At 65.5% G+C, this 24,884-nt stretch overlaps 2 protein-coding genes across 5 annotated transcripts; one reads left to right on the forward strand and one right to left on the reverse strand.

Moving 5' to 3' along the window:
• Nucleotides 1–15,773, forward strand: LOC115656250 (lateral signaling target protein 2 homolog). Of its 4 annotated transcripts, none has more exons than XM_030572712.1 (13): nt 1–78; nt 5,643–5,783; nt 5,997–6,134; nt 6,570–6,772; nt 7,117–7,206; nt 7,569–7,661; nt 8,174–8,275; nt 9,212–9,901; nt 10,205–10,341; nt 11,437–11,550; nt 12,445–12,540; nt 13,595–13,707; nt 13,998–15,773. In XM_030572712.1, the coding sequence occupies exons 1-13, from the start codon at nt 37–39 to the stop codon at nt 14,127–14,129; spliced, it is 2,091 nt and encodes a 696-aa protein (XP_030428572.1). In that variant the 5' UTR covers nt 1–36; the 3' UTR covers nt 14,130–15,773. The 4 variants fall into 4 exon arrangements, with proteins under 4 accessions (XP_030428572.1, XP_030428574.1, XP_030428573.1 ...); XM_030572714.1 differs by having other exon boundaries at nt 9,212–9,571; XM_030572713.1 differs by having other exon boundaries at nt 7,572–7,661.
• Nucleotides 15,774–18,954: 3,181 nt separating this feature from the next.
• PRELID1 (PRELI domain containing 1) lies at nt 18,955–24,849 on the reverse strand. The gene is made up of 5 exons (XM_030572716.1): nt 24,709–24,849; nt 20,763–20,988; nt 20,511–20,624; nt 20,218–20,296; nt 18,955–19,283 (listed from the first exon to the last, which is right to left on the reverse strand). The coding sequence occupies exons 1-5, from the start codon at nt 24,798–24,800 to the stop codon at nt 19,144–19,146; spliced, it is 651 nt and encodes a 216-aa protein (XP_030428576.1). The 5' UTR covers nt 24,801–24,849; the 3' UTR covers nt 18,955–19,143.
• Nucleotides 24,850–24,884: the final 35 nt, after the last annotated feature.

Below are 24,884 nucleotides of genomic sequence, written 5' to 3' on the forward strand. Positions count from 1 at the left end.
CGGGAGTCCGGGACCGGGAGCCGGGACCGCCTCGCCATGCTGCCCGCGGCCGTCAGGAAGTGGCTGCACCGGCCCAAGGTGAGACCGGGAGTCCAGCCCCTCTGCCCCGGGGGGGGGGCTGCTAGAGCCCCCGGTCCCACCCCCGGGCTCCCTTCCCTCTGCCCCCGGGGGGGGCTGCCAGAGCCCCCCCGTCCGACCCCTGGGTCTCCCTCCCCTCTGCCTCGGGGGGGGCTACCAGAGCCCCCGGTCCCACCCCCGGGCTCCCTCCCCTCTGCCCCGGGGGGGCTGCCAGAGCCCCCGGTCCCACCCCCGGGCTCCCTCCCCTCTGCCCCGGGGGGGGCTGCCAGAGCCCCCGGTCCCACCCCCGGGCTCCCTCCCCTCTGCCCCGGGGGGGGGCTGCCAGAGCCCCCGGTCCCACCCCCGGGATCCCTCCCCTCTGCCCCGGGGGGGGGGGGCTGCCAGAGCCCCCGGTCCCACCCCCGGGCTCCCTCCCCTCTGCCCCGGGGGGGGCTGCCAGAGCCCCCGGTCCCACCCCCGGGCTCCCTCCCCTCTGCCCCGGGGGGGGGCTGCCAGAGCCCCCGGTCCCACCCCCGGGCTCCCTCCCCTCTGCCCCCGGGGGGGGCTGCCAGAGCCCCCGGTCCCACCCCCGGGTTCCCTCCCCTCTGCCACGGGTGGGGCTGCCAGAGCCCCCGGTCCCACCCCCGGGCTCCCTCCCCTCTGCCCCGGGGGGGGCTGCCAGAGCCCCCGGTCCCACCCCCGGGTTCCCTCCCCTCTGCCCCGGGGGGGGCTGCCAGAGCCCCCGGTCCCACCCCCGGGCTCCCTCCCCTCTGCCCCGGAGGGGGCTGCCAGAGCCCCCGGTCCCACCCCCGGGCTCCCTCCCCTCTGCCCCGGGGGGGGCTGCCAGAGCCCCCGGTCCCACCCCCGGGCTCCCTCCCCTCTGCCCCGGGGGGGGGCTGCCAGAGCCCCCGGTCCCACCCCCGGGCTCCCTCCCCTCTGCCCCGGGGGGGGCTGCCAGAGCCCCCGGTCCCACCCCCGGGCTCCGGTCCCACCCCCGGGCTCCCTCCCCTCTGCCCCGGGGGAGGCTGCCAGAGCCCCCGGTCCCACCCCCGGGCTCCCTCCCCTCTGCCCCGGGGGGGGCTGCCAGAGCCCCCGGTCCCACCCCCGGGCTCCCTCCCCTCTGCCCCGGGGGGGGCTGCCAGAGCCCCCCGTCCGACCCCTGGGTCTCCCTCCCCTCTGCCCCGGGGGGGGGCTGCCAGAGCCCCCGGTCCCACCCCCGGGACTTCCTCCCCTCTGCCCCGGGGAGGGCTGCCAGAGCCCCCGGTCCCACCCCCGGGTTCCCTCCCCTCTGCCCCTGGGGGGGCTGCCAGAGCCCCCAGTCCCACCCCCGGGCTCCCTCCCCTCTGCCCCGGAGGGGGCTGCCAGAGCCCCCGGTCCCACCCCCGGGCTCCCTCCCCTCTGCCCCGGAGGGGGCTGCCAGAGCCCCCGGTCCCACCCCCGGGTTCCCTCCTCTCTGCCCCGGGGGGGGGCTGCCAGAGCCCCCGGTCCCACCCCCGGGACTCCCTCCCCTCTGCCTTTGGGGGGGCTGCCAGAGCCCCCGGTCCCACCCCTGGGTCTCCCTCCCCTCTGCCTCTGGGGGGGCTCCCAGAGCCCCCATCCTACCCGTGGGACTCCCCTCTGCCCCGCAGGGGGTCTAGCAGAGCCCCCATCCCACCCCCGTGACTCTGGTCTGCCCCCAGGGGGACTCTGGCAGGGACCCCCCTGCCCGTTCTCTCCCCAGGGATGGCAGGGAACTCATCCCTGGGTCCTGTGGGGCAGCCAAGCCAAGGATCAGATGCCCCTGTGGCTGGCAGCGATTCTCTGAGGTGGAGGGGGCAGCCTGGACTGGCAATGCTGGGGTGGACTTGGCTCTAGGGCCCTTTGCCCCAAGTTTTGCCCTGTGGCACAGTGCCCTGTCCTGGCCAGGAGGTACTGCAGCCCCACACGGCTCCCTGGCGTAAGTGCCCTGGTCTGAACCAGGCCCCTGGCACTGCCAAGAAGCCTGTCTGCTTACTCCAGGTGCCCCTGTCCAGCCACCTCCTAGCCCCCATGCGTGGATCTCCGGGCAGCCCCAGCCCTGTGCAGGGCAGAGAGGGCGGAAGTGTCCCATCGACTCCTGGGGTCTGGCCCCTGTGAGTTCCCAGGGACACCCGTGGCCTGCATAGCTCTGGAGTGCGGGGGGCTCTGTCCCGGGCCGGAGAAGAGGGGCTTAGGCTCAGCACAGCCCGTGCTCCAGGGGCTGGACAGGCTTGGCCTGGCGCTGACCCAGTGGGAACCGTCCGTCCCACCGTTGCTGCGCTGCCAGCGGGGCTGGGCCAGGCCAGGGTGTGGGGAAGATGGTACAAGAGCATGTCTAAGAGGTGACTAAGGCAGGTGGGGGAGGGTCACGGCCACGGCCTACACATGCCTGAAGGGTGTAAACAGGCAGGAGCTGTTTGCGGGAGTCCCAGGCCTTCGACTCGGGGCCGGGGGAAGGGGGTTCTCTTCCCCCACCCAGGACTGGGTGGGGCCTGGCGCCCGGGGTCACGAGCCCCAGACTGGAACAGCGCCAAGCCAGGCCCAGGAGGGAAGAGCCCTGCCCTGGCCCTGGGGCCCAGCTCGGTGGGTGACCCACCAGCAGCGGCTGCGTCTCTCTTGGGGGCTGCGGGAAGGAACAGGAGGGCACAGCCGACCTGGCCGGCCGAGAGTTCCCTTTCCCTGAAGTAAAGCTCCAGGGAAGCCCCAGGCTGGGATTCCCCATGGCCAGCCCCAGGGGGGCCCAGTGTGCTTCGCCAGCCTCCGTTACCTGCAGCAGAGGCGCTGGAGGCAGGGGCTGTCCACGGGCAGCTCAGCTCGGCAGGTGGATCCAGGCCCTGCGCTCCTAGTACGTGGGCAAAGGAGCAGCAAGGTGTCCTGAGGGCGGGAGGGGCTGGCTTCCTGGGGAAGGGAAGAGCTGCAGGTGGCTGTGGCCACTGCCAGGCTTCTCTCTGCTTCTCCCCACAGGGAGGGCAGGGAGGGGATGGGATGGGGGCTGCAGTAGGCTGAGTGCTGGGTGGGTTTGCCTCCTCCAGAGCGATGCTTTGAGCCTCTCTTGCTGTCTCTGAACAGCGTAACTGGCACCTCCTCTCCCCCCAGCACGCGGCCGTTGTGGGCTGCGACTCTCTCCCACGTGGGGCAAAGCAGGGTGGGATGCCGCCCTCGCCTCGCTGGCAGCGTCACAGCAGGTTTGGGGGCTCTGGAGAGGCGAGCTGGTCCAGTGCCCGAGGTGCAGGAGTGAGGGTCTTGGCGCCAGGTGACCCCCTGCGTGCACGGCCCTGGGAGCCGTGTCTGTGTGATGGGGACAGAGGAGCTCCAGGGCTCTGTTCTCCTCTCCATGCCGTGGACCCTGGATACCGGTGGGGGAGAAGGGCCATGTCACCCCAGCGGCAACACGCGTGTGTGGAGCTCTGCTCCCAGCCACTCTACAAGGCTTCTGGTCCCAAACCTTAACGGTACAGCAGCCTGGGCTTTCCCCGAGTCTGACTGACTGCACTGGGCCCATCTCCTGCCCTCCCCACACCCAGCTCTACCCTCCCTCCTTCTTCATCCTCTTGAAGGGACATACCGCAGGCCAGGGGCTGACTGACCACCAGCCCTCACTACCCCCGGGGCACAGTCACCCTGTCACAAAGGCTGCTCTCTCCGGCTCTTGTGCCTGAGTGTGACATGCGCACACATCCAGCCCACCCCTACTGGGAGCCAACTTGAGCTCATTAACCCTGTTCTACACCAGGGGAAACTGAGGCACAGACAGGGGATGTGGGACTTGCCCAGGCCAGAGTGTGGTGTTTGGGTGGAGCCAAAATGAGAGTTCCAGGATTCCTGATCCCAGTTCTGTTCCTGAGCCACTCGCACAATCCAGTCCAGTTGTGGTATAAACACTGCAGGGTGGTTAGCTAATTGTGGAATGGCCTGGATTGAGGAAGTGTGTGAGCGGCCAGGCGTGCTGCATGGGTGTGACTGAGACTACTTGGCCTCTTACCTAGTTAGCTCCGTCATGCCTGCCTGGGGGTTTATGTGACCTCATGGCCAAGGCAGGGGCCTGCTGTGGCCATGACTCCATCCCTGAATGGCTCTGCACACGTGCACCGGTGCAGGGGTTACAGGTGAGCGTCAACTGACCCTGCAGCCCTCCCGCTACATCAGTCCTGCCCCAAACCCCACTGCAGCACCCCCGGCTGGTCATGGGTGACCCTGAGAAAACTCCACTCCAGAGCTGTAGCTCCTGCTGGGCTCGGATGGACGGATGAATGTTCCTGGGAGCGTCAGCGACAGTTGGGATCTGTTGTGCTGCCCTCAGGGCAGGGGCCCCTGGTTCCTCTGACAGCGGAAAATCTGCAGGAATGCTCCGGGCATTCCTGGCGGCATTCGCCATGCAACCCCTTCCCTCTCTGGAGGGTTCTGTGGGTTCTGGCTGGCGCCCGTGCTAGGAACCCAGCTGTCCGGTCTGCTCTGGGCCTTTGTGGCCAGGAGTGGCGGAGCACTGGTGCATTCTGCTCTCCTGGGCCCAGAGACCCTGGAGGGAGGTCGACAGCCCCAACGGCCCTAGAGGGCTGTTTGTCACGGCCTGGGACATGTTCACCCCAGGGCCAGGTGGGGGCTAGGGGCTGCTCTGAACTCAGCCTCCTGCTGATGGAACAGCTGCGGCCTGCAGCTTTGCACAGAGCTCTGCTGGCCCGAGGCTGCCTGGAGATGGTGTTGGCATGAAGCTCTCCTTGGGAGCAGCCTGGGGGGCTGAGACCCCGACCGAGGACAGCAGCTGGGTGCTCCTGGCCAGGCAGTCGGCAGTAACGAGGCCACCTGGCAGTCCATGTTGCACAAGATTGTATCTAGCTGTTAGGGCAGGGCCTTGGGAGCCAGGACTCCTGGATTCTGTCCCGGTTCGGGGGACACACGAGTGAGTTGCCGGCGCTCTGAGTGAAGGGCTGGGAGCACCTTTTGACAAGCGGGTTCTGTGGCGCGGTGTCACTCTTGCCACCCTGTCCCCACGCCATGATCTAGCCCCCCAGTAACGGGGAGGGAAAGGACACGGTGCCCCTTGGGAATTTCTGGCTCGAGGCCCATGGTTGGTTCACCAGAACATGCTGCCGCTGGTGCTGCTGCCTGGCCTGAGGAGAGCCCAGCTCATCTCACGCCCCCAGCTCTGCATCGCTTCCCTGTGCTCCCATACTTGGCAGCAGTGCCCAGAGTACCGCCCCACCCAGACCCCACCGCCTGTCCCTGAAGCAGCTTCCTGCCCGGGGGGGGTGGTGGTCCAGGGTGCTGTGCAGAGTCCTGGCCCCTTGTGCGATGGACTCGGAAAAGGCAGGTGCTGTCAGTCCTCCCTGTGCCCCTCCTCTGCTCACTGCCCTGCCGCCGGACACCCCTCTGGCCACGCGGTGCATGTCGTGCTGGCTCCACCAGAGCTCTTGGGCTGAACACTGCAGCGCGTCAGCCCAGCAGGACGGGGGCTGGAGCTGGGCCTGTCCCTGCCCCCCCGGGGTCCCCACAGTGCCTCCGGCTGGGGCAGGCTGGAGCCACAGCGCTCTGCTCCTTGGGGTGCCACAGTGACTAACGGAGGGTCCTCTTCTCCCTGTGCCTCTCGCCAGCGATCCGACCCCAGGCTGCTGTCCCAGTTCTTCTATGCTGACGAGAGGGTGACCCGCGTGGTGATGGAAATAAACGGGCTGGACGTGGAGACGGACCCTCAGCAATACTTGGTGCTGCTAAACCAGCTGCACCTCAGCCAGGTACCCTGTGAGCCAGGGCCCTGCCTCCTGCATGGGGCCCAAGGAGCGTGTCCTGCCCTCAGCGGGCTCTGGGGAGTGCAGGGAGCCCGTGCTCAGCGAGGGCGGAGGAGCTGGGAGAGATGGTGTGTGGCTCGGCAGGGACCTGCCAGCGACCAGCACCCCTCGCGGGTGAGCCAGCAATCTCAACGGAACGTCTCCTGCTCCCCTGCCCAGGCTCATCTGCTGACCCTCATCGAGCGGCTCATGGACGAGTGCATCCCCAAGGAGAGGCACTGCCGTGACTACCTGGCCAAGTTCCCGGAGGAGCTCCTGGTGGACAATCTGGGGACCCACGTGCTGTTTGCAGCTGAGGTCAGCCTGCGGTGAGCCCTGGGGAGCAGTCCGGGAGCTCCCCAACCCCAGAAATGCAGTTCCTGGTGCTGGCTGGACCCTCAGAACCCCCTTTTGGGGGGCGCAGGAAGGGTGCTGGGATACTTTGCACTGTCTCCCTCATGCTAGACTGGATTATACCCCGGAGAGGCATTGGCTAAAAACACGTACAGTCCCCAGATACCTTGAGGGGAGGTGCCATGCACGTGCTCCCCCACCATGGCCAGCTGTCACCCCCTGGGCTCCCCCAAAGCAGACTACGTGCAGTGCCACACTCCGAGGAGGCCGTCATTCCCCTGAGCCTGTGCTGAGCCCACGACTCCTGTCACATGTTCCCGGGTGGTGGGGTTCGGGGAGGAGGGCAGGGGAGGGGCTGCACTGGGCCGGCTCCGTCAGCTGCTCCTGTGCTCTCCGCAGTGTCTGGTGGCAGGCACCGTCCTGGAGCTGGAAGAGGCGGATGGGATGCAGCTGCGTCCCCTGGCCAGGAACCTGGTGTGCAGCTTGCAGCTGGTGCGGAAGGTGCTGCGGGAGCAGAGCCTGAGCCAGGCCAGCAGCTGCTCCGAGCCCGTGCGCATGGCGCTGCTCCGCTTTGACACGCTCTTCGCTGAATTCGAACTCAGGTACGTGCCAGGCACAGAACTCAGCTAGCCAGGTGCAAGCATTTGGGCAGGGCAGGGCAGGCCATTCGCCAGCAGCCCAGAGAGCGTCAGGCTGGGCATGGCGGGTCCAGGACGCCGGTAGCTGCTCGTCCCTGGTAGTGTGGGGTCTGTACCCTGCTGGGACAAGCTGCTCTGGAGGGAGCCAAGCAGGGCTCGAGGTGCCGTCGGGAGCCCTGGGCACAATCTGGGCCGCTGGCTGCAGGCCAGAGCGTTCCGTGGCACCCCGCTGGGTGCCCTGGGGAGCAGGACAGGGCCAGGGCTGCCTGCGGCTGAGCTGGGATTCATGGCCGGCCTGTCTCTTCTAGCTACGTGGCCTCGCTGGTCTCGGTGAAGTCCCCAGAGGAGCTCTACAAGCAGCAGGAGATCGTGGTGCTCTTCTGTGAGACAGTGGAGAGGTGAGGGGCTGTGTGGCTGGCAGGACACCCTGAGGGGAGAGGCTCTGGGCAAGAATTGCTAATCCCACCCCTTGGGGTGCAGTTCCCCGGGGGTGCTGGAGCCGGGGGTGAATGGGAGCCGAATGCCAATCGCCCAGCCCCAGCACCCCACTCCGTCGGGGGAGGGGAGCTCTCACCTCCACCACGCCAAGAGCTGAGCGGCTGCAGTGTCCCCCTGGCCGTCCTGGAAACAGGGTGCTTGGACTCCCAGTGTGGGGCTGCTGCCTCGGGGTGACGCTCACAGCCTGCTGGGGAATGAGAGGCGTCGGGTACGCTGGGACCCCCCAGCCTGTCTCAAGCCCGCTGCTTCTGCCCTCCCTAAGCAGAGCCTTGAAACTCGGCTACCTGACCCAGGACATGATTGATGGGTGTGAGCCGCTGCTGATGTTCACCATCCCCCGCCTGGCCATCATCAGGTGAGCGGGCAGCTCCATGCAGGGGCTGGGGGGCTGAGGCTGCACAAGCCAGGGCATCCCCCCAGGCGCTGGGCTGCCGGCTGTGGCCCAGGAGTTCCCTGGTGCGGGGCAGTGGCTGCTTGACTCCAGGCTGCCCCAGGTCGTCTCCCCTGCTGGTTCCTGCTCCCTGCCCGCCCTGGGCGCTGGGCAGTGCAGCTGCACTGGTACAGGCGCTTCCTTGCCCTGCTGCTGCAGAAGGGTCCCTGGCCTGCGGCAGCTGGAGCTGAGCCCCTCTCCCATTACCTTGGCTGCCCCAGGTGTGTTCTGAGCGCACCTGGAACCTGCTTCCCAAACCCAGGGCCTGCACAGCTCCTTGCCCCTTCCAGCCGCTCGCTGACCCTTTGGCTGCACCTCCGGCCTGGGCACTGGTGGGAGGGGAGCTGGGGAGCTGGGCTGGGTTTGCTTTGAGACAGGGCTGGGAGGGGGCAGCCCAGGGCAGAGCTGATCAGGCTGCGCCCTCTCCCTGCATGCAGTGGGCTCCTCATCTATCCCGAGGGGCCCCTCAGCCTGGAACGGACGCCTGAGGAGATGTCCAGAGTCTTCAGCCCCTTTCACAGCATGCTGAAAAAAATCAGGTAGGTGCACTGTCACGGAGCGTGGAGGAGTCCGGCCCTGCACCCCTCTTCCTGGGACTCACGGTGACTCTCCGCCAGCCAGTAAAACAGAAGGTTTATTGGACAACAGGAACACAGGTTACAGCAGAACTTGCAGGCACAGTCAGGACCCCTCCATCAAGTCCTGCTGGGGTTCAGGAAGCTTCATCCCCTGAATTCCAACCACCCAGCCCCAAACCAAAACTGAACTCAACCCCCTGCAGCCGGCCTCTTCCTTTGTCCAGCTTCCCGAGCAAAGGTGCTGACCCCCTCCCTGCTCCCTGGCTCAGGTTACAGGCCTAGGTCCTGTCCCTCACCGAAAGTCCTCCCGGCTTTCCCATCGCCCACACAGACAGCCCCTACTCCATCACATGCACTGGGCAGTGGGGAGCAGGGTGGAGAGGGGGAGCACCATGGGGCAGAGAAGGGCTGGACCATGGGGAGCAGAGTGGGGAAGGGGAACACCATGGGGCCTGGGAGGGCTGGACAGTGGGGAGCAGAGTGGGGGGGGAGCGCTGTGGGGCAGGGGATGGCTGAGCTGTGGGAAGTAGGGTGGGGGGAGAGCTGTGGGCTTTGAGAGGGCCAAGCCGTGGGGAGCAGGGTGGGGAGGGGGAGGGCTGGGCAGTGGGGAGTAGGGTGGAGAGGGGGAGTGCTGTGGGGCAGGGGAGGGCTGGGGAGTGCAGAGCTCCAGGGGGATTACAAAGCTTGTGTGTGGTGCCCTCTGGCGGCACGACCCTGGGCCGGTGCAGACTGCCTCGCTGGTGAGCGCCTGGTACTGGTGCCTGGGAAGGGGCCCAGCTTAAGCTGCTCTGGGGCCCCAAGTGGCCTGTGGCTGCCCTCTGGCTCCTCTCGTGCCCGGCCCAGCCCCCCAGCTGTGGGAGACCCATCCTGGCAAAGTCTCATGCCCGTCTCTGGCAGGGACCTGCTCCGCGTGCTGTCAGAGGAGGAGCTCGCCCTGCTGGAGAAGATCCTGTGCGCCGCCGAATTGGAGGGTCCTTGCAGCGCAGCCTCTCCAGAGCCCAGGGGCGAAGCGGCTCCGGACATTCGTCTCCCTGCCTCCTGGTGGTCCCTGGAGCCTGCCTGTAACTGCTCTCGGCACCGGCCTGCCTGCAGCTCCGAAACAGCTGCTAACGCAGACGCTGGAGCCCCAGGAACTGCCACTGGAGCCACACAAAGGGGCGTGGAGGAGGCAAAGGAGCCTGTGACCCCTGGCACGGACCCTCTCCCCGAAAGGCCCCTGAACATGAGAACTAGTGATGTGGATGCGGCCTACACTGGGTCAGCCTCGTCAGGCCTGTGGCCACCTGCTAAGGCTGTGCCCTTGGGGGAACCTGGCAGAGCTGGCGATCCCAGCAGGGACATGTGGCTGCAGGTGCACTCTGCCGTGCCAGCGGGAGCAGGGCACATGGGCAGTGTGGGGCCTCCCTGGGACAGAGGCCAGCAGTCCTGGGCATGCTCCACTGGCCATGGCCAGCTGGCACTAGTGGCTTCTGTGCCATGGGAGCCAACTCTGCCAGGAGGGTGTGTGGAGGCCTGTGTGCAGAACAGGTGGGCGAGGCCAAGCCAGGGCCAGGGTCTCCCCCCACTCCTGCCTGGTGACAGCAGCAGGTAAGTGGTGCTGAATGACACGGCCTAGAGCAGGTGCCCAGGCGAGGTTCCCCAGTGAGCAGTTCCCCAGGCAAACCGGAGCCTCCTCTAGGCCAAGCCTAGGAGCCCCCCTGGGTACAAGTCACCAGGGTGACCAGACCCAGTTTAGTGTCTGAGCTAGGGGCTTGTGTGCCAGGGGGTCAGGTGGGGAAGGCCCCGCAGGAGCAGCCCTGCTTTCGGACCAGACGGGAGGCTCGTCTGGGGGGCAGGGAAGGGGGACCAGCCTCTTCCCTCTTGTGTGACTGGCTCCTCTCTTCTGAGCAGGCCTCTGGGGCAACAGGCAGGCAGTGCCCGGGGCAGAGCGCTCCGCGGGGCTGTGCTGAGCGTGCGCCGGCCAGAGCTCCGCTCCCGTTACCACAGCGCCCAGGACATGATCCACACGCTCTTCGTCTGCATCTCTGGTAGGTGCTGGGCCCCACGGGCCAGGTGAGAACACTGGCCTCCTGCGCTGTCCCGCGCCGCTGTGGGGGAGCCATGGGACCACAGCACGGGGCTGGCCTGGGGGTGCTGTGGGCAGCGGCAGGCCATGTGAGGGGAGGTTGTGCCCGGTGCACAGAAAGCTCCAGCTAGAGTCAGCTCCTGCCATGTGGCAGCAATGGCTCTTGCTGGCAGGTGTGCCTGGAGGAGGTGTGTCGGGCAGTTCGGAGTGGCTCATCAGCGGGCACCATCTGCCCCCACCCGCTGGACCCTGCGAAGGGCCGGTGGAGCAGCAGGGGAGGCCACGGCACGCACCCACGCTCGCATGCGCTGGGCACCAGCGGACACTGCAGGCTGAGTGCCAGCACTGGCGCGGTGCCCAGGCTGTGGCGTGCCCAAGATGGAGTCAGAGGGTCACGCTGCCCAAAACAGCAGCTCCGCCTCTGTGCACAGGAGACTACATATCCCGTCCTGCACTGCCTCCCAACGGTTGGATTCAGCCTGCGCATTGCTGCTGGATCTGCAGTCTCTGCAGGCTGCATCCTTGGCCACCAGGTTGGCTCCAAGGTTTTTGCCGCCCCAAGCAGCGAAGCCAAAAAAAAAAAAAAAACAAACCTGCAATCGGCAGCGCTTCGGCGGCTGCTCTACCGCACCACTTCCCTCTTCAGCGGCGGGACCTTCCCGCCGAGAGGGACTGAGGGACCCACCGCTGAATTGCCACTGCAGAGCCGGACGCGTCGCCCCTTCCCATTGGCTGCCCCAAGCACCTGCTTCTTGCGCTAGTACCTGGAGCCGGCCCTGCAGGCCTGGGGGAGCCGAGCTCTGCAAGCACATCGCTGATGTCCATATAAAGTCCATTGTCGTCTGGGAGATGCTGGCATTTCTAAGTCACCCTGTGGTGAGCATGGGGCTAAATCCCACGGAGCTGCCTGCAGGCACAGTGCTGGCCAGCCCTTAGTGCAGTGTCCTTTGGTGCTGTTTGCATCCCACCCTGCTGCCTGTGGGGCCAGGCCACCAGCGCCTCTCGGGGGGCAGCTGCAGGCCCCTTGGCCCTGACTCTGCTGCTCTCTCTTGGGCAGGGGTGGCAGACCAGCTGCAGACCAACTTTGCCAGTGACCTGCGGAGCATCCTGAAGACGGTGTTCCACATCATGACATCCCAGCCCGAGGCCCCAGTGGTGACAGATACCAGCCGTGAGTGATCCTCCTCCTCCGTCAGCTGCAGCCTCTTGGGAGCGGGTGGCAGTGAGGGGCTGGCACAGAACACGCTCTTCCTGTCAGTCTTGTCTGTCACTCGCTGGTTACTCAGCTTGGTGTCGGTGCCAAGGAGGGAGCCCCTTGCATGATGCTGGCACCCAAATCTGCCCCTGGGGAGGGTACAGGGCTGGGGAGGCGCGATGGCCATACACACGGCTTAGGATGGGGTGGGATCTGAGCTACTGCAGAGAATTCTTTCCTGGGTGCTGGCTGGTGAGTCTTGCCCACATGCTCAGGGTTTAGCTGATCGCCATATCTGGGGTTGGGAAGGAATTTTCCTCCAGGGCAGATTGGCAGAGGCCCTGGTGGGGTTTTGCCTTCCTCTGCAGCGTGGGGCATGGGTCACTTGCTGGAGGATTCTCTGCACCTTGAAGTCTTTAAACCACGAGTTGAGGACTTTAGTGGATCAGACACAGATCAGGGTTTTTTGCAGGTGTGGGTGGGTGAGATTCTGGGGCCTGCGTTGTGCAGGAGGTCAGATTTGGTCCCTTCTGACCTTAAAGCCTGTGAGCCTCTGGTGACACCCCAGGCTGTGTTGCTGGAGACTGCCCAGGTGGGGCAGAGCAATTGCCCCGGAGCATGTGCCTGGCATCTAAATCTGCTGGACTGTCTGGGAGCCAAGGTGCAGCACCAGCACACACCATGCAGGACTAAGAGCAGCCTTGTGCCGTGGGGCCCCAGCCCCCTCTGCCTGTGGGGCGTGCGCCTGCTGGCACACTGCGGGGTTGTGAAGCAGGGAGCTGAGCAGCAGAAACCAGCCCCTCCCTGCAGCCAGGGGCGCTGCGAGCAGCTCCTGTGGGCAAGGCGCTAACGGTTCCCCTTGCACCCCAGAGGAGGAAGAGGCGGGAGAAGCTTCCCCTGTGGCAGACTGTGCTCTGTGCTCCAGCCACGGGGAGGGGAACGGGACCGGGACCAGGCAAGGAGACGGTAAGAGGGGTAGGATGTGACTGGGGTCCCTGCTGCCCTGAATTGGTGGCTAAACAAACTCTTGCTCGGTCTCTGCTGTCAGCTAGCAGGGTCCTGCTCCCGGCACCCCCCAAGGCCTGATCCCAGCCCAGCCTCCTACTCCAGACAGGTCCAGGGCTGGGTTTGCATATTCCAGTGAGGGGAGATCTGCCACAGCTCTAGTTATCCGTGGGTCCCCGAGCGCGCCCCCAGCACAGACTCTGACCTCACTTGCACCCTGCAGAACTGATCCAGGCCCCCTTCCTTTCAGGGGACAGGGCCTTAATGCCCCCTCAACGTAGCACCCCCCAGGCTCCCCTCCTGCACCTCTGCCAGCACAGTCCCCCTGCCCTTCCCCGAGTGCACCTGCTCTCCCGAGCCAGACCCCAGGTTCTGTTAGCCTCACCTCAGCCAGGCCAGCAGGGCCACCCCTCCCCAGCAAACCCCTTCTCCTGCCCCCAGGGACCTGCCTTGGGCTGCTTCTCCTTGAGCTTTTATCGCCCCCAGGTGCTGCCCCACTCTCCTAACTGGCCAAGCCGAGAGCACCTGTTCTGGCCCGGGGCCGGCACCCTGGGATGTCCTCACTGTGAAAGGTATCAAAGCCTTGGAGCAGGACCTGGCTCTCCAGCATGCTCCCCTCCCAGCTCTGGGCAGCCCTGGCTCCCTCGCCTGAGGATTGGTGCAGTGAGGCTCCTTCCCCTGGGCTCTCTCTGGCTGCCTTTCCCTCAGCCTGGCGCAGTGCTTAGGGTGTTAGCCTGGGACCCTGGAGCCCTGGCCTGAGTTCCCTGTGATGGTGGGCAAGTGGCCCAGTCCCATCAGCAACATGGAGACATGGCACTGCAGTGAGGAGCAAGCCAGCCTGGGAGGTGCTCGGGGGTCCCGTGATGGGGGCCGTCAGTACCGTGAGAGCTGCTCCACCTGCCCCCTGCTCTGCGGGTGGCCCTTGTTGCTGTCATGCAGCGGGATTTGATTTCATCATGCGTCTCCTTGGGGCCTGGCTCGTCTCACCAGCCGCCGTTCTCCTGTCCCTCTGCAGGCACCTCCAGGCTGCCCGAGTGGGTGCCGGACGGCACATGCAGCCAGTGCACAGCGTGTCAGTCACCCTTCACTGTGCTCCGCCGACGGCACCACTGCCGCAGCTGTGGGAAGGTAGGAAGCTGGGCTCTGGGCAGGGAGCTGTCCGTGCTGCAGGCCTGCGCTGGGTGAGGTCTGTGGTGCAGCAAGGAGGGTAAATGAAGCCCCACTCAGAGAGGGTCCTCCCCAGCCTTTGAGCGGGTAGTGGGGCCCATGTTGGGAAGGGCTCCGTTGATTCGCTGATGCAGGAACAGGCGAGTGCTCACAGCTGCTGCCCTTGGGCGCACTGGCTGCCCCTGCAGTGGGCCAGAGCTGGATTCGCAGGCGGTGCCCCTCACCCATGGTTTGGTTTCTTTCCCTGGCAGATCTTCTGCTCTCGCTGCTCCCAGCATACAGCGCCGCTCCCTCACTACGGCCTCCTGAAGCCAGTGCGTGTCTGCACTCACTGCTACACCACGCACCTCCCTGCCAGCCCCCAGCCCCTCAGCCGCCCCTGAGCTGCTCTCGGCTGTGTGCGTTGGCGGCCCCAGTGGAGTGGCTCATCACAACCCCTCTGCCTCAGAAAGCTACCAAAGCCTGCTCAGGGATTCCAGCAGCCTGCACCGCCTGCAGAGACCTTGTGGGGAGCTCCTGGAAGGGCTCTCGCTACTTCTTGCCACGGGGTTTTGAGCTTTGAGTCAAGGAATCCCTGTCTGAGCTGGAGGGTGGGCTGTGGAGACAGCAGATCCTCGTGTGGATCTGAGCCAGGCAGCTGCACTCCAGCTGCCATCTCGGCAGGAAAGGGAGCCCGCAGGGATGGTGCCTGGGCCGGTGTGCGCTGCACTCCAGCCAATCCTGCTGCTTCCTCTGACCAACCGCAGCCGATCCCACTGCTCCACGGTGACCCAGCTGGACTGCACTGAGCCATTCCTCCCAGGTCCTAGTTAGAGGCGTTGAGACAGGCAGGGTCTGCTGCCTGAAGTGATTGTAGCGACGGCCTGGTGCTGGCCACTAGCTTTGCCCAGCCTCTCATGCCACACACCCGAAGCTGGATGGGTTCAGCAGCTTGGTTAGTGTCCTAAGGAAGCTCTGGGCCCGGCAGAGCTGATGCTGTGGGGACTTGGCTCTGGGCCTGCCCAGCAGGGTGCGAAGTGCTGGCTCTGGTGCCAGTGGCCAGCCTCCTCTACAGCAGCAAGGCAGGGCGGGGGCTTAGGAACAGGGGGATGCCTCCTCCTCCCTTCTCTCCATCCCCCCCCCGTGCTGTGGGAGGGGGGTGCTGAACAGCTCAGATCGGCCCCTTGGGCCCTGCGGTCACTGGGACTGGTGCCAGGAGCTGGCCTGGCCTGGCCTTGCACACGCTGTTTAAAGCAGGGCCTGGGAAAACCTCAGTGTTATATCTCGAGCGCTGCCCAGCCTTCCCTGGGGCCAAGAGGGGCTCTGGGTGCTGCAGGGTCTGGCACCAGCAGTGACTAAACCCGGAGCACTTAGACTGCCCAGCTGAGGGCAGCAGCTACCAGGCGCAGAGAATAGACTCCAGGCCCCAGCATGCACAGGGGCCTAGCTGGGGGGTGGTCCTGCTGGCTGGCATTTGGCCTGGCTCCAGGGGCTGCAGGTGGTTCCTGAGCTGTACCTTGTCCCCTGCCAGGGTGTGGGGAGCGTTTCTCTTCCTTTTTCCAACCAAAGTGTTCACACTTACCCCTCCCAAGCCCCGGGGTGGGACAGGTGCCTCTGTCCTTGCGTAGTTCTGCTGCAGAGCAGGCTGGAGGGGCAGCTCGTGGCTCTGAGCTCCTGCCTGGGCTTGGGAAGCTGCAGTTGTCCTGGGCCCAGGCTGTAGCCTGCACCTGGGTAGGGGTTGTAGAAAGCTCTGCCAGCAAGAAGCCCCAGGCTGGATGAAGGCTAGTGCCCCGTGGAAGAGTGGCCACAACCACCCGTGGCTGGCGCAGTGTCACAGGCCCTCGGGCCAGCTCCCAGTCAGGCCCATGCCTGCCAACGTAGAGTCTAGTAACCGAAACGCAATCCAACGTCCCCCGTCGTCCCTGCCTGCATGCGCTGCGGCCTCCCCCGCCCCAGCACTCAGCCCTGCCTCATGATCACAAGGGACACCCAAGCTTTTATTAAAAAAGTGTAGCCAAGCCCCCGAGCTAGGCTGGAACATAGGCCAATGAGTGTCTCTAACGCGCATACTTAAAACAAACTTTGGCCTTTGTGTCTTGTTTCAGTGGCTCTTGTCCCTGTAACGACTGGCAGGTGGCGGGAGCTGGTTACCTGCACCCATGAATGGCCCAGGTTGTGACAAAGCAGTTGGTGATGGTGTCAAGTACTGCAGTAAACTGGGAACATTTGCTGCAGCTGGTCAGTTAGGCTTAAGCCCTGACTTGTGGCATCAGGTGACTGCGGGGGGTGGGATGTTATTACAACACCTCTTTTCAGGATCCAAGTTTGCCACCCAGAGAAAGGTGGGGAGGTTGGCTGAATGCAGCACCCCTCAGTTCCTAGGCTGGGCCCTGGAGGAAGCCAGGCACTGGCAAGCCCAGAAAACATCCCTTGTGCCGCATGCTTGTGGAAGTGGGACGTGGCCCTGTGAGATGACTGTACAACTGGGGGCCAGGTGCGGGGCAGTCCAAGGTATGCAGGTCCCTTGAGCTGTATGGTCCCGCTCAGCCTGGGTGACAGCAGCCTGGAGGCCTGGCTTGAAACGTAGGTGGTCACCAGTTGTCTGGATTTTGACCAGAAAGTTTAGTTACCACAGGCAGCGGGAGGCACCGGCTCAGTAACCCTTGCCCGCCGTGGGCCTAGTCTGGGGGGGCTTTGCCCCCGACCCTGATTTCTGTAAACACTGAGCAGGGCTTGCTTTGCTCAGCCTGTGTGGGGGAGGAAAGGGGGGGGCTCTGTCCTGCCTGTGCTGCGCTGGCTGCCTCAGCCCCACCCCCAAGCTGAGGCAGGCAGCGCTGGGATGCTGCCTCCTGCTGCCCACAGGCATGCCCGTCTAGCTGCGCTGTCCTGTTGCTGTACAGCAGTGAGTGCCTGGCCAGGGGACAGCGGAGAGAGGAAGGGGATGGGCAGGGGGAGGTTTTGGCTTCTGTGTCCAGTTTCTGGTCATTATCCTGCACCAGCCCCTGCTCAGCCTGGGTGTCTCCTACCTGCAGGTGTCAGGTGGGCTCCTTGGGGGATCCAGCAAGTGATGGGAGCGGGGCCTTGGGGGAAGAGGCAGGGCCTCAGGGGTCGTTATCAGCAAGGCCTGCAGGGTTTGTGCCATGGCGGGCGCAGCAGGTGCCGGGGGAGCCAGCTGGGCTTACTCAGGTTCCGCTCTGGCTCCTCCCATGAGCCAGGTAGCGGCCAGACCCGGGGCAGGGGTAAGTGAGGAAGGGCACGTGGCTGCCCCATACCGCCCTGCCCTGCCCTGTCTGGCTGGGCCCTGAGCCTGCATCGCCTCCACTCCTGCACTGGAGAGGCCAGCGCAGCGGCAGGCTGGAAATTGCCTGCCTCAGTGGGCTGCTGACCCTCCACTGGAGAAACCCAGGCACCATTCCCAGGGCGCAGGGCCTGGGGACACCTCCTTTTGGCTGTTGGAGAGAGCCGGGGCCAGCCGCAGGGAGCCAGCTCACAGGAGTTAGATTCCCAACAAGCCTGCCTTGGCTCCCGCAGCTGGGATGGCTGAGGAGGGATGTGAGGGCTTGTGGCAGGAACGGCTGGGGAGAGAGGTGGAGGGCAGGGAACTCACCTGTGGCTCCCCAGAGGGCTCTGCTCGTTGGCTCTCGGCTGAGCTTGGGACACTTGGGCTGGCAGAGTTCCCATTACACTACCCTCAGCCTCCTGTGCTGGCCCAGCTGCACATCAGGGTGAGCCCACAGGGAGCTGGGCTATGCCTGGCCCGGTGGCACAGCAGCAGCAGTGATGAGCTGTGAAGCCCAGGAGGCTCCTAGACGTGGCCTAGCAGCAAAGGCCAAATGTGAGGGTGTTTGCTCCCAGCAGCCCCGCCTGGTGCCTTGAAGCTGGAGGCCAAGGTCCAGAGGGCATGGAGGTTAGACAGTCTGAGATGTGAGCAGCTGCTGTCCACTCCCAGCAGCCAGGGAATCAGGGCCAAGGGCCTGGACTCCTTCAGGCTCTCTCACAAGCACTGACCAAGGTCAATGCCACAGAAGCCCAGGGCTGGGCCAGCCCCTCCCCTTGCAGCAGCCAGTAAAACCCCTCAGCTATGGCTGGTGGCAAATCCTCTGCCCCACAGCCCAAGCTGGGGCAGACAGGCCCATAGCCTGCATCTCCCAGGGATGATTCTTTACCCTTCACCTCAGAATCCCACAGCAGCTTCCATGCGTCTGAGGCTGGGACCGGCAGGGGGCTGTGAATGGCTTGGCTAGCTGGGCCAAGGCCGAGACAGATGTGGAAGGACTGGCGTTAGGAGGCAGTGACAGGTCAATTTCAGCACCGGCTCCCGCACATCTTGGTAATGCCAGATAGTGTCCTGAGTAAGGGCTCCCCCCTGACCTCTCTGGGCAGGTCCTGCAGGAGCTCACCACCCCTGCTCTCCTCCCAGGATTGTTTCTTCTGCAGTGCCTGCCCTAGCAGGGTATGCCCCCCCTCACTCCAGCTGCAGAGCCTCCTGCAGGAAAGCCCCCATGGGTCACAGGCAAGGGGTGTGCAGCACCTGGCATTCATCTTTCCAGATGAACCCCAGGCTGAGGCCCCCTGGGGCGCAGCCTGGCAGCACCTAGCCAGCTTCAAGGGAGCCTAAACCTCACTAGCTGACATGGGGAGGGAGCTGCTTGGCCTGGCTGCCAATAGCTACCAGGAGCTGCCAGGATGGGGCCTGTGGGAGAGGGGACAGTCACCCTTGGCCATGGGGAGCAGCCTGCTGCTGCAGGGGGGCTGCAGACTTGTGCCTGGGCGCCTTGCTCTGCCGCTGGGGCAATAAATACTGCACTGGGGGAGGAGCAGACAACCCAGCTCTCCCTCTGGACGGAGAGAAGCCTTCATTGTAAATAGGGAAGCAAGTGTGCTGCTCACCGTCCAGTGGGGAAGGGGGCTGCTCCTGCTTTGCAGACAGCCCTGGTAGGGGCCTGCCCATCACAGGTGCTTCAAGGGAGCATCTGTCTTTGGAGTCTCTGCAGCCCTAGAGAGCCTGCTCCTCAGCAAAGCAGCAGCCCCAGGAAGCTGCTGTGGGTCCCAGCATGAGCTAGCTGGCCAGAGCTCCAGGCAGGACTACAAGGTTGTCCCTCAGCACTCTGCTGACACGTGGTCCCTCTCTGGCCAGGTCAGTAGGCCTAGGGGCCAGGCACACCCATTTCAAGGCCACTACTGGGACCTGTGCTGAGCACCACTAGCCCATCACTGTCCAGCCCAGCCCCTGAGGGAAGTGGATTCTTTAATGATAGTTACATCTTAGAAAGGATCTAGCTGCAGCTGATTGTCAGACTCGTACAGTTTCAATTAAAAAATATAAACTCTAAAGAGGCTCCTGTCCGCTGTGAGGTGCGGGATGGAGCTGGCCAGTGCTACTCTGGACTCCTGCCAGCAGCAGAGGTGGCTGGCTTCTCACACATACTGCTGCTTCTTCTTGGTGGCCGCTTTGCTGGCCAGGTCCTTGGCTTTCTCTGTGGCTGCTAAGGCCGTCTCCTTGGCCTTCTCAGTGGCCTCCTTCGCTGTCTCCACCAAGGTCTTGGAGGGAGCTTCTCCTACAATGAGCAAGTGTAAGCCAGCTGTGTAGCCCAGCAGGTCTCCTCCCCTGCACTCCCCGCTGCCCAGGATCTCGGAGGGCTGCAGAACTGCCCACGGCCCAGATGGAAAGGTTCCTCTTGCTCTTGGGTAACAGGCTGATACAAGCAGTCACAGCCTCCTTGGGGCTGGAGCCAGTGTCCCTGCATAGCAGGCTGTGTGCATCACCACTGCCTTTATTGGCTTCAACAGCGTCTGCTTAGAGCGCACCCTTTATAGCCGCAGGATTTGCAGCAGCGAGGAGACCCAGCGGCACAGACAAGTGCCTCACTCGGCTGTGGATGGCAGGGGCTGAGTCTCCCTGCTGGATAGTGGGTGCAGCACACGCCCACTCTGACACTGCGGGAACCTCTCACCCACCTCCTGAGCACAGGGAGCCCTTTTAAGCACCCTCCCACACCTTGCTGCAGGCCAGCAGAGCCCCCCAAACCGTGGGATGTGCCTCCCCAGGGGGCACAGAGAAATGGGCGAGGGTGTGGTTGCAACCCAGGCTAGCTCCCATGGGGGCAAGGAGGGAGCACCGCCTACCACTGCTCCTGGCCCCACCCCCGGCTGTGGCCCCAACCTCGGCCCTCTTACCGCTGTCCACATCCCAATGCAGAGGGAGGGAGGGAGGGAGGGGAAACATTTGGGGATCACTGCACTAGAGGAATGCAGAGAGCAGGTCCAAGTTGGTCCTCCTGGCCACTCAGCCTAACACATCAGCGTGTGCTGCTGCCTGCCGGGTCCACAGGCCATGCCTGGGGTTTCCAGTGAGGCCAAAGGGAGTTGGGTGCCCACGTTAAAGGTGAGGTGGATGCAGGGCTGTGACATCAACCACCACCCTTGGCTGGAAAATCACGTTGCCATCCCCAGTCCCAGGCCCCGCCGGTCCGCAGAGGCCAAGGCACTCACCTTGCATTTTCGCTAGCACGTATTCAAACCCCTTGGTGCTCTTGGTCACGTTGCTCTTGAACCTGGCCAGGCCGAACTCCTGTAACGAGAGATCGGAGCTGCAAGCCTCAGCTGAGGAGTCCCGGCAGCTGGTGATCTGCTTAAGCTGCCTTTTTGAACCCAGCGATGCGTAAGTGCTGCTCCCTTCTTCCCTGTGCTCTGGAGATCCCTTTGGGCTGCCAGCTAAGCACCCTCCGGAATCAGGGCTGGTGTATCAGGCTGCCTGGGATGCGCTGAACATGGCAGCCACTCACCTGGATGGCCCGGGAGACGCCAAACAGACTGGAGGAGATCCACGCTTCCCGTCTGACTTGAGTCCAGCTGCTGTTCTCTGGGTTCACACAGTAAACACAGCGCTCCTCCACCACCTGCAGGAGACGACAGCAGCATCAGCCCAGGGCTCCCACTGCCCACGCGCCCTGGACATCGGGACCAGATGGTCCTGGGGTTACCTCAGGCAGCAGCGTTTCTGGTCCAATTGACTGCTTGCTGCCCTTGCCACTCACCATAAGACGTGCATGATTAATGTTCCAGGTGTACGTGGTCATGGTTCGGTTCTTCGGGTCCACAATGGAATCTTCCAGGATGTACACAGAGTGGGCGACATTAGCAGGAAAGAAGCGCTCTGCCCACCGCGGCATCCTGTTGGTCTTGGTCAGAAGCCGCCTGGAGAGCAGCTTCTGGTCTGCTGTCACCTCCCGGTGCACAATGTCTTCTGTCAGGACATGCTTGCTGGGAGAGAAAGGCAGAAGAGGAGGGTGGACGTCAGCCTGATGTCTGTGCCTCTGGGATCCACGCAGCCCTAGGAGTCAGTACTGGCCCCAAAGCAGCACTAGATGTAGCAGTGTGGGTGCTTCAGAGGCACACTCTCCTCCTACGCAGTACTGACGCCATGTCCCAGAACGGGGCCAGGTGTGCTGTCCTGCCAGAGGTGCTCTTTGCTAATGAAGAGAGACCCTGGACAGTTAATCATCTGAGATATCATTGGGTTTTCATGGGAAAGTAAAGCTGTGTCAGCGTCCCTAATTCCACCTCCCTGCTAACGCAGCTCGTGGGAGGAGAGGGGTTATCAGATGGGGGTAACGGACCTGGTGGGTGTCTCAGCAATGGCTGGCCCAGGGCAGGGATGGGACCCGGCTCACTCTGTGCTCAGTTCCAGCCCCAGCTGTGTGTGGGGAGACCACAGAGGGGGGACAGTGCTGACAGTGCATGACTAGGGGGCTTGGCCTGGCCTAGCCCACCTTGCAGCAGCCCCCAGCCCAGGGGAGATACTGCAGTGCTGGCAGGTGAGGAACCGTGACAAGACAGGGTGCATGCAAAGCACCATAACGATGACACCCCTAGATGCTACGGCCTAGCGTAACGAATCTACACATGTGCTCAGAGTTCCTGCATCTCCCGCCAAAACACACCCCAGACACTGGGCCACGGACACTTTGGAAAATGACAATAAGAAGCTGGCCACGCTGTCTCAGTTCACTTCCTGGCCCCAGGAGCTTTGTAACCTTGATGTGCAGCTATTCAACAGCTACTGCACACCACCCCAGAAATGGCTGCATGTCAGCGGTGGGCAGAGCAGCAGCTGGGTTTAAAGGCTAATGCACATTAGGATCCTTTGGGATGCAAGCTGATGGCCTCCCCCATGGAGGGTAGGAGGACCCCCCAGGGAACCTGCAGGAGGAGCCAGAGAGGCGGCCAGTGATGCTCAGGTGAGCAATGGAAGGAATTTATGACGCATGTGATGTGAGCAGCAGGAGGGGTCCCGCGGCAGGACAGGCTTGACCTTAGCCTCATGCTCAGTGACAGACGCGTCAGTTTCCATGTTCAGTGGGAGCGGCTGCCTGGAACGCGGTGCAATGCGAGAGCCCTGTGGTTCTGGCTGGTCACACCTTGGAAACAGGCAGGGGATCCCACAGAACCAGCTTCTGCTGGTTAGACACACCAAGCCAACTCTAGGGCGGATGGTCCTGGGAGCCCACACCTGTGTACGTGTGTGCGCCCCCCCTCGGTCACAAGCAGGACAAGGGCTGGGGAGAAATGTCTCAGACAGACCCAGCACCCCTCCCTCTTCAGGGAAGGGCCGGCGCACAGCACAGATAACCCCTCCCTGCCAGGAGCCTGCCAACAGAACTAGGCAGCAGACACTTCTGTGACTGGAAAGGTCGCAGGACGGCACCTCCAGTGCCCTAAGAACTATTGGGGGGCAGGTGTCGGGCCTGTTATACAGGGGCTCAGGCTAGATGACCACACTGGGACCTTCCACTGCCCCTTGCAGTCACTCCTTGGGGTCAGGCACAGCAAGCTGGGCAGGGCACCGCACGAGCGCTCACTGCCCAGGGCCAACTGAGCAGCAGCAGGACGAGGCCACAGCTCCAACCCGCCACGCAGGCCCCTCCCGCCCGTGACACGAGGGGCTCAGGCCCAGAGAAAACACGGCCAGCAAACAGCCCTGGAAACCTGCCCCCAGCTGTTTGGGGAGCGGGCTCCTTGTACCCACCCCCCTACCTCCACCCTCCCCAGGGGTGTGCGGGGTGGGTCCTGGTGGCAGAGACACGTGTGGGGGGAAGTGGGGCACCAGAGGGGTGTGCAGGGCAGGGTGATGCCAAAGGAGTGTGGGGGAGAAGGGACGCGATGGGGGGGGGGGGAGATGAGTGGCCAGTGCAGGGGATAGGAGAGAGATGGGGGTGATGTGTGTGGGCGGGTGCCAGGATGGAGGATGTCTCGATGTGTGTGGGGGTGCAGCGGGGGGGGGGAGGCTGTCCCGGTGTGGGGGGAGGCAGGAAGGAGCCAGGGGGCGCCTGTCCTGGGGGCTGGCCTGGGGGGGAGGAGCCAGGGGGGATGGAGGGGAGGAGCCGGGGGCGGTCTGACCCGGGGGAGGAGCCGGGGGAGGGGTGCTGGGGTCGGTCCCGGGGGAGCTGTGGGGAGGAGCCTGGGGGGGAAGGTCCCAGGGGGGGCCAGTCCCGGGGGGGGTGGTTGCTGGGGTCGGTCCTGTGGGGGCCGGTCCCGGAGGGTTTGTGGGGGAAGGTCCCGTGGGGGCCGGTCCCGAGGGGGGTGCGAGGGAAGGTCCCGAGGGGGGTGTTGCGGGGAGGAGCCGGGGGGGGCGAGTCCCATGGGGGGGTTGCAGGGGAAGGTCCAGGGGGGTGTCCGGGGGAAGGAGCCGGGGGAGCCGGTCCCGGGGGGGTTGTTGGGGGAGGAGCCGGGGGGGCCGGTCCTGGGGGGAGTTGCGGGGGAAGGAGCCGGGGGGGGCTGGTCCCGGGGGGGTTGCTGGGGGAGGAGCCGGGGGGGCCGGTCCCGGGGGGGTTGCTGGGGGAGGTCCCGGGGTGGGGCCGGTCCCGGGGGGGGTTGCTGGGGGAGGAGCCGGGGGGGGCCGGTCCCGGGGGGGTTGCTGGGGGAGGAGCCGGGGGGAGCCGGTCCCGGGGGGGTTGCTGGGGGAGGAGCCGGGGGGGCCCGGTCCCGGGGGGGGGTTGCGGGGGGGAGGAGCCGTGGGGGCCGGTCCGGGGGGGTTGTTGGGGGAGGAGCCGGGGGGGTCGGTGGGGGGAAGGTCCCGGGGGGGGTTGGGGGAGGAGCCGGGGGGGTCGGGGGTCGGGGCCCCCCCCCGCTCACCTGTAGGGGTTCGGGTACCGGGGGGGGTCGGTGGGGGAACGTCCCGGGGGGGGTCGGGGCCCCCCCGCTCACCTGTAGGGGTTCGGGTCCCGGGGGGGGTGGCGGGGGAAGGTCCCGGGGGGGCCGGTCCCGGGGGGGTCGGGTCCCCCCGCTCACCTGTAGGGGTTCGGGTACCGGGGGGGGTTCGGGGGGAGGAGCCGGGGGGTCGGGTCCCCCCTCCCGCTCACCTGTAGGGGTTCGGGTACCGGGGGGGGTCGGTGGGGGGAAGGTCCCGGGGGGGCCGGTCCCGGGGGGGGTTCGGGGGAAGGTCCCGGGGAGGGTTGGGGGAGGAGCCGGGGGGGGTCGGGGCCCCCCGCTCACCTGTAGGGGTTCGGGTACCGGGGGGGGGTTGGGGAAGGTCCCGGGGGGGGTCGGGTCCCCCCCCCGCTCACCTGTAGGGGTTCGGGTACCGGGGGGGGTTCGGGGGGAGGAGCCGGGGGGTCGGGTCCCCCCTCCCGCTCACCTGTAGGGGTTCGGGTACCGGGGGGGGTCGGTGGGGGGAAGGTCCCGGGGGGGCCGGTCCCGGGGGGGGTTCGGGGGAAGGTCCCGGGGAGTGTTGGGGGAGGAGCCGGGGGGGGTCGGGGCCCCCCGCTCACCTGTAGGGGTTCGGGTACCGGGGGGGGTTGGGGAAGGTCCCGGGGGGGGTCGGGTCCCCCCCCCGCTCACCTGTAGGGGTTCGGGTACCGGGGGGGGTTGCGGGGGGGGGGTCGGGGGGGTCGGGTCCCCCCCCGCTCACCTGTAGGGGTTCGGGTACCGGGGGGGGCCGGTGGGGGAAGGTCCCGGGGGGGGTCGGGTCCCCCCCCCGCTCACCTGTAGGGGTTCGGGTAGCGCTGCCAGAAGGCGGCGAACACCTGGTCCCAGGGCCCGCGCAGCAGCCCCAGGCTCGCGCAGTGTTTCCCCATCGGCTCCCGCCAGGGCCCCCCCCGCCCCGCGGCTCGGCCGCGCGCCCCTCGCTTCCGGCTTCTGCCCCGCACGCACTTCCGGCC

This window comes from Gopherus evgoodei, chromosome 8, assembly GCF_007399415.2.
Source record: "Gopherus evgoodei ecotype Sinaloan lineage chromosome 8, rGopEvg1_v1.p, whole genome shotgun sequence".
Taxonomy (NCBI): domain Eukaryota; kingdom Metazoa; phylum Chordata; order Testudines; family Testudinidae; genus Gopherus; species Gopherus evgoodei.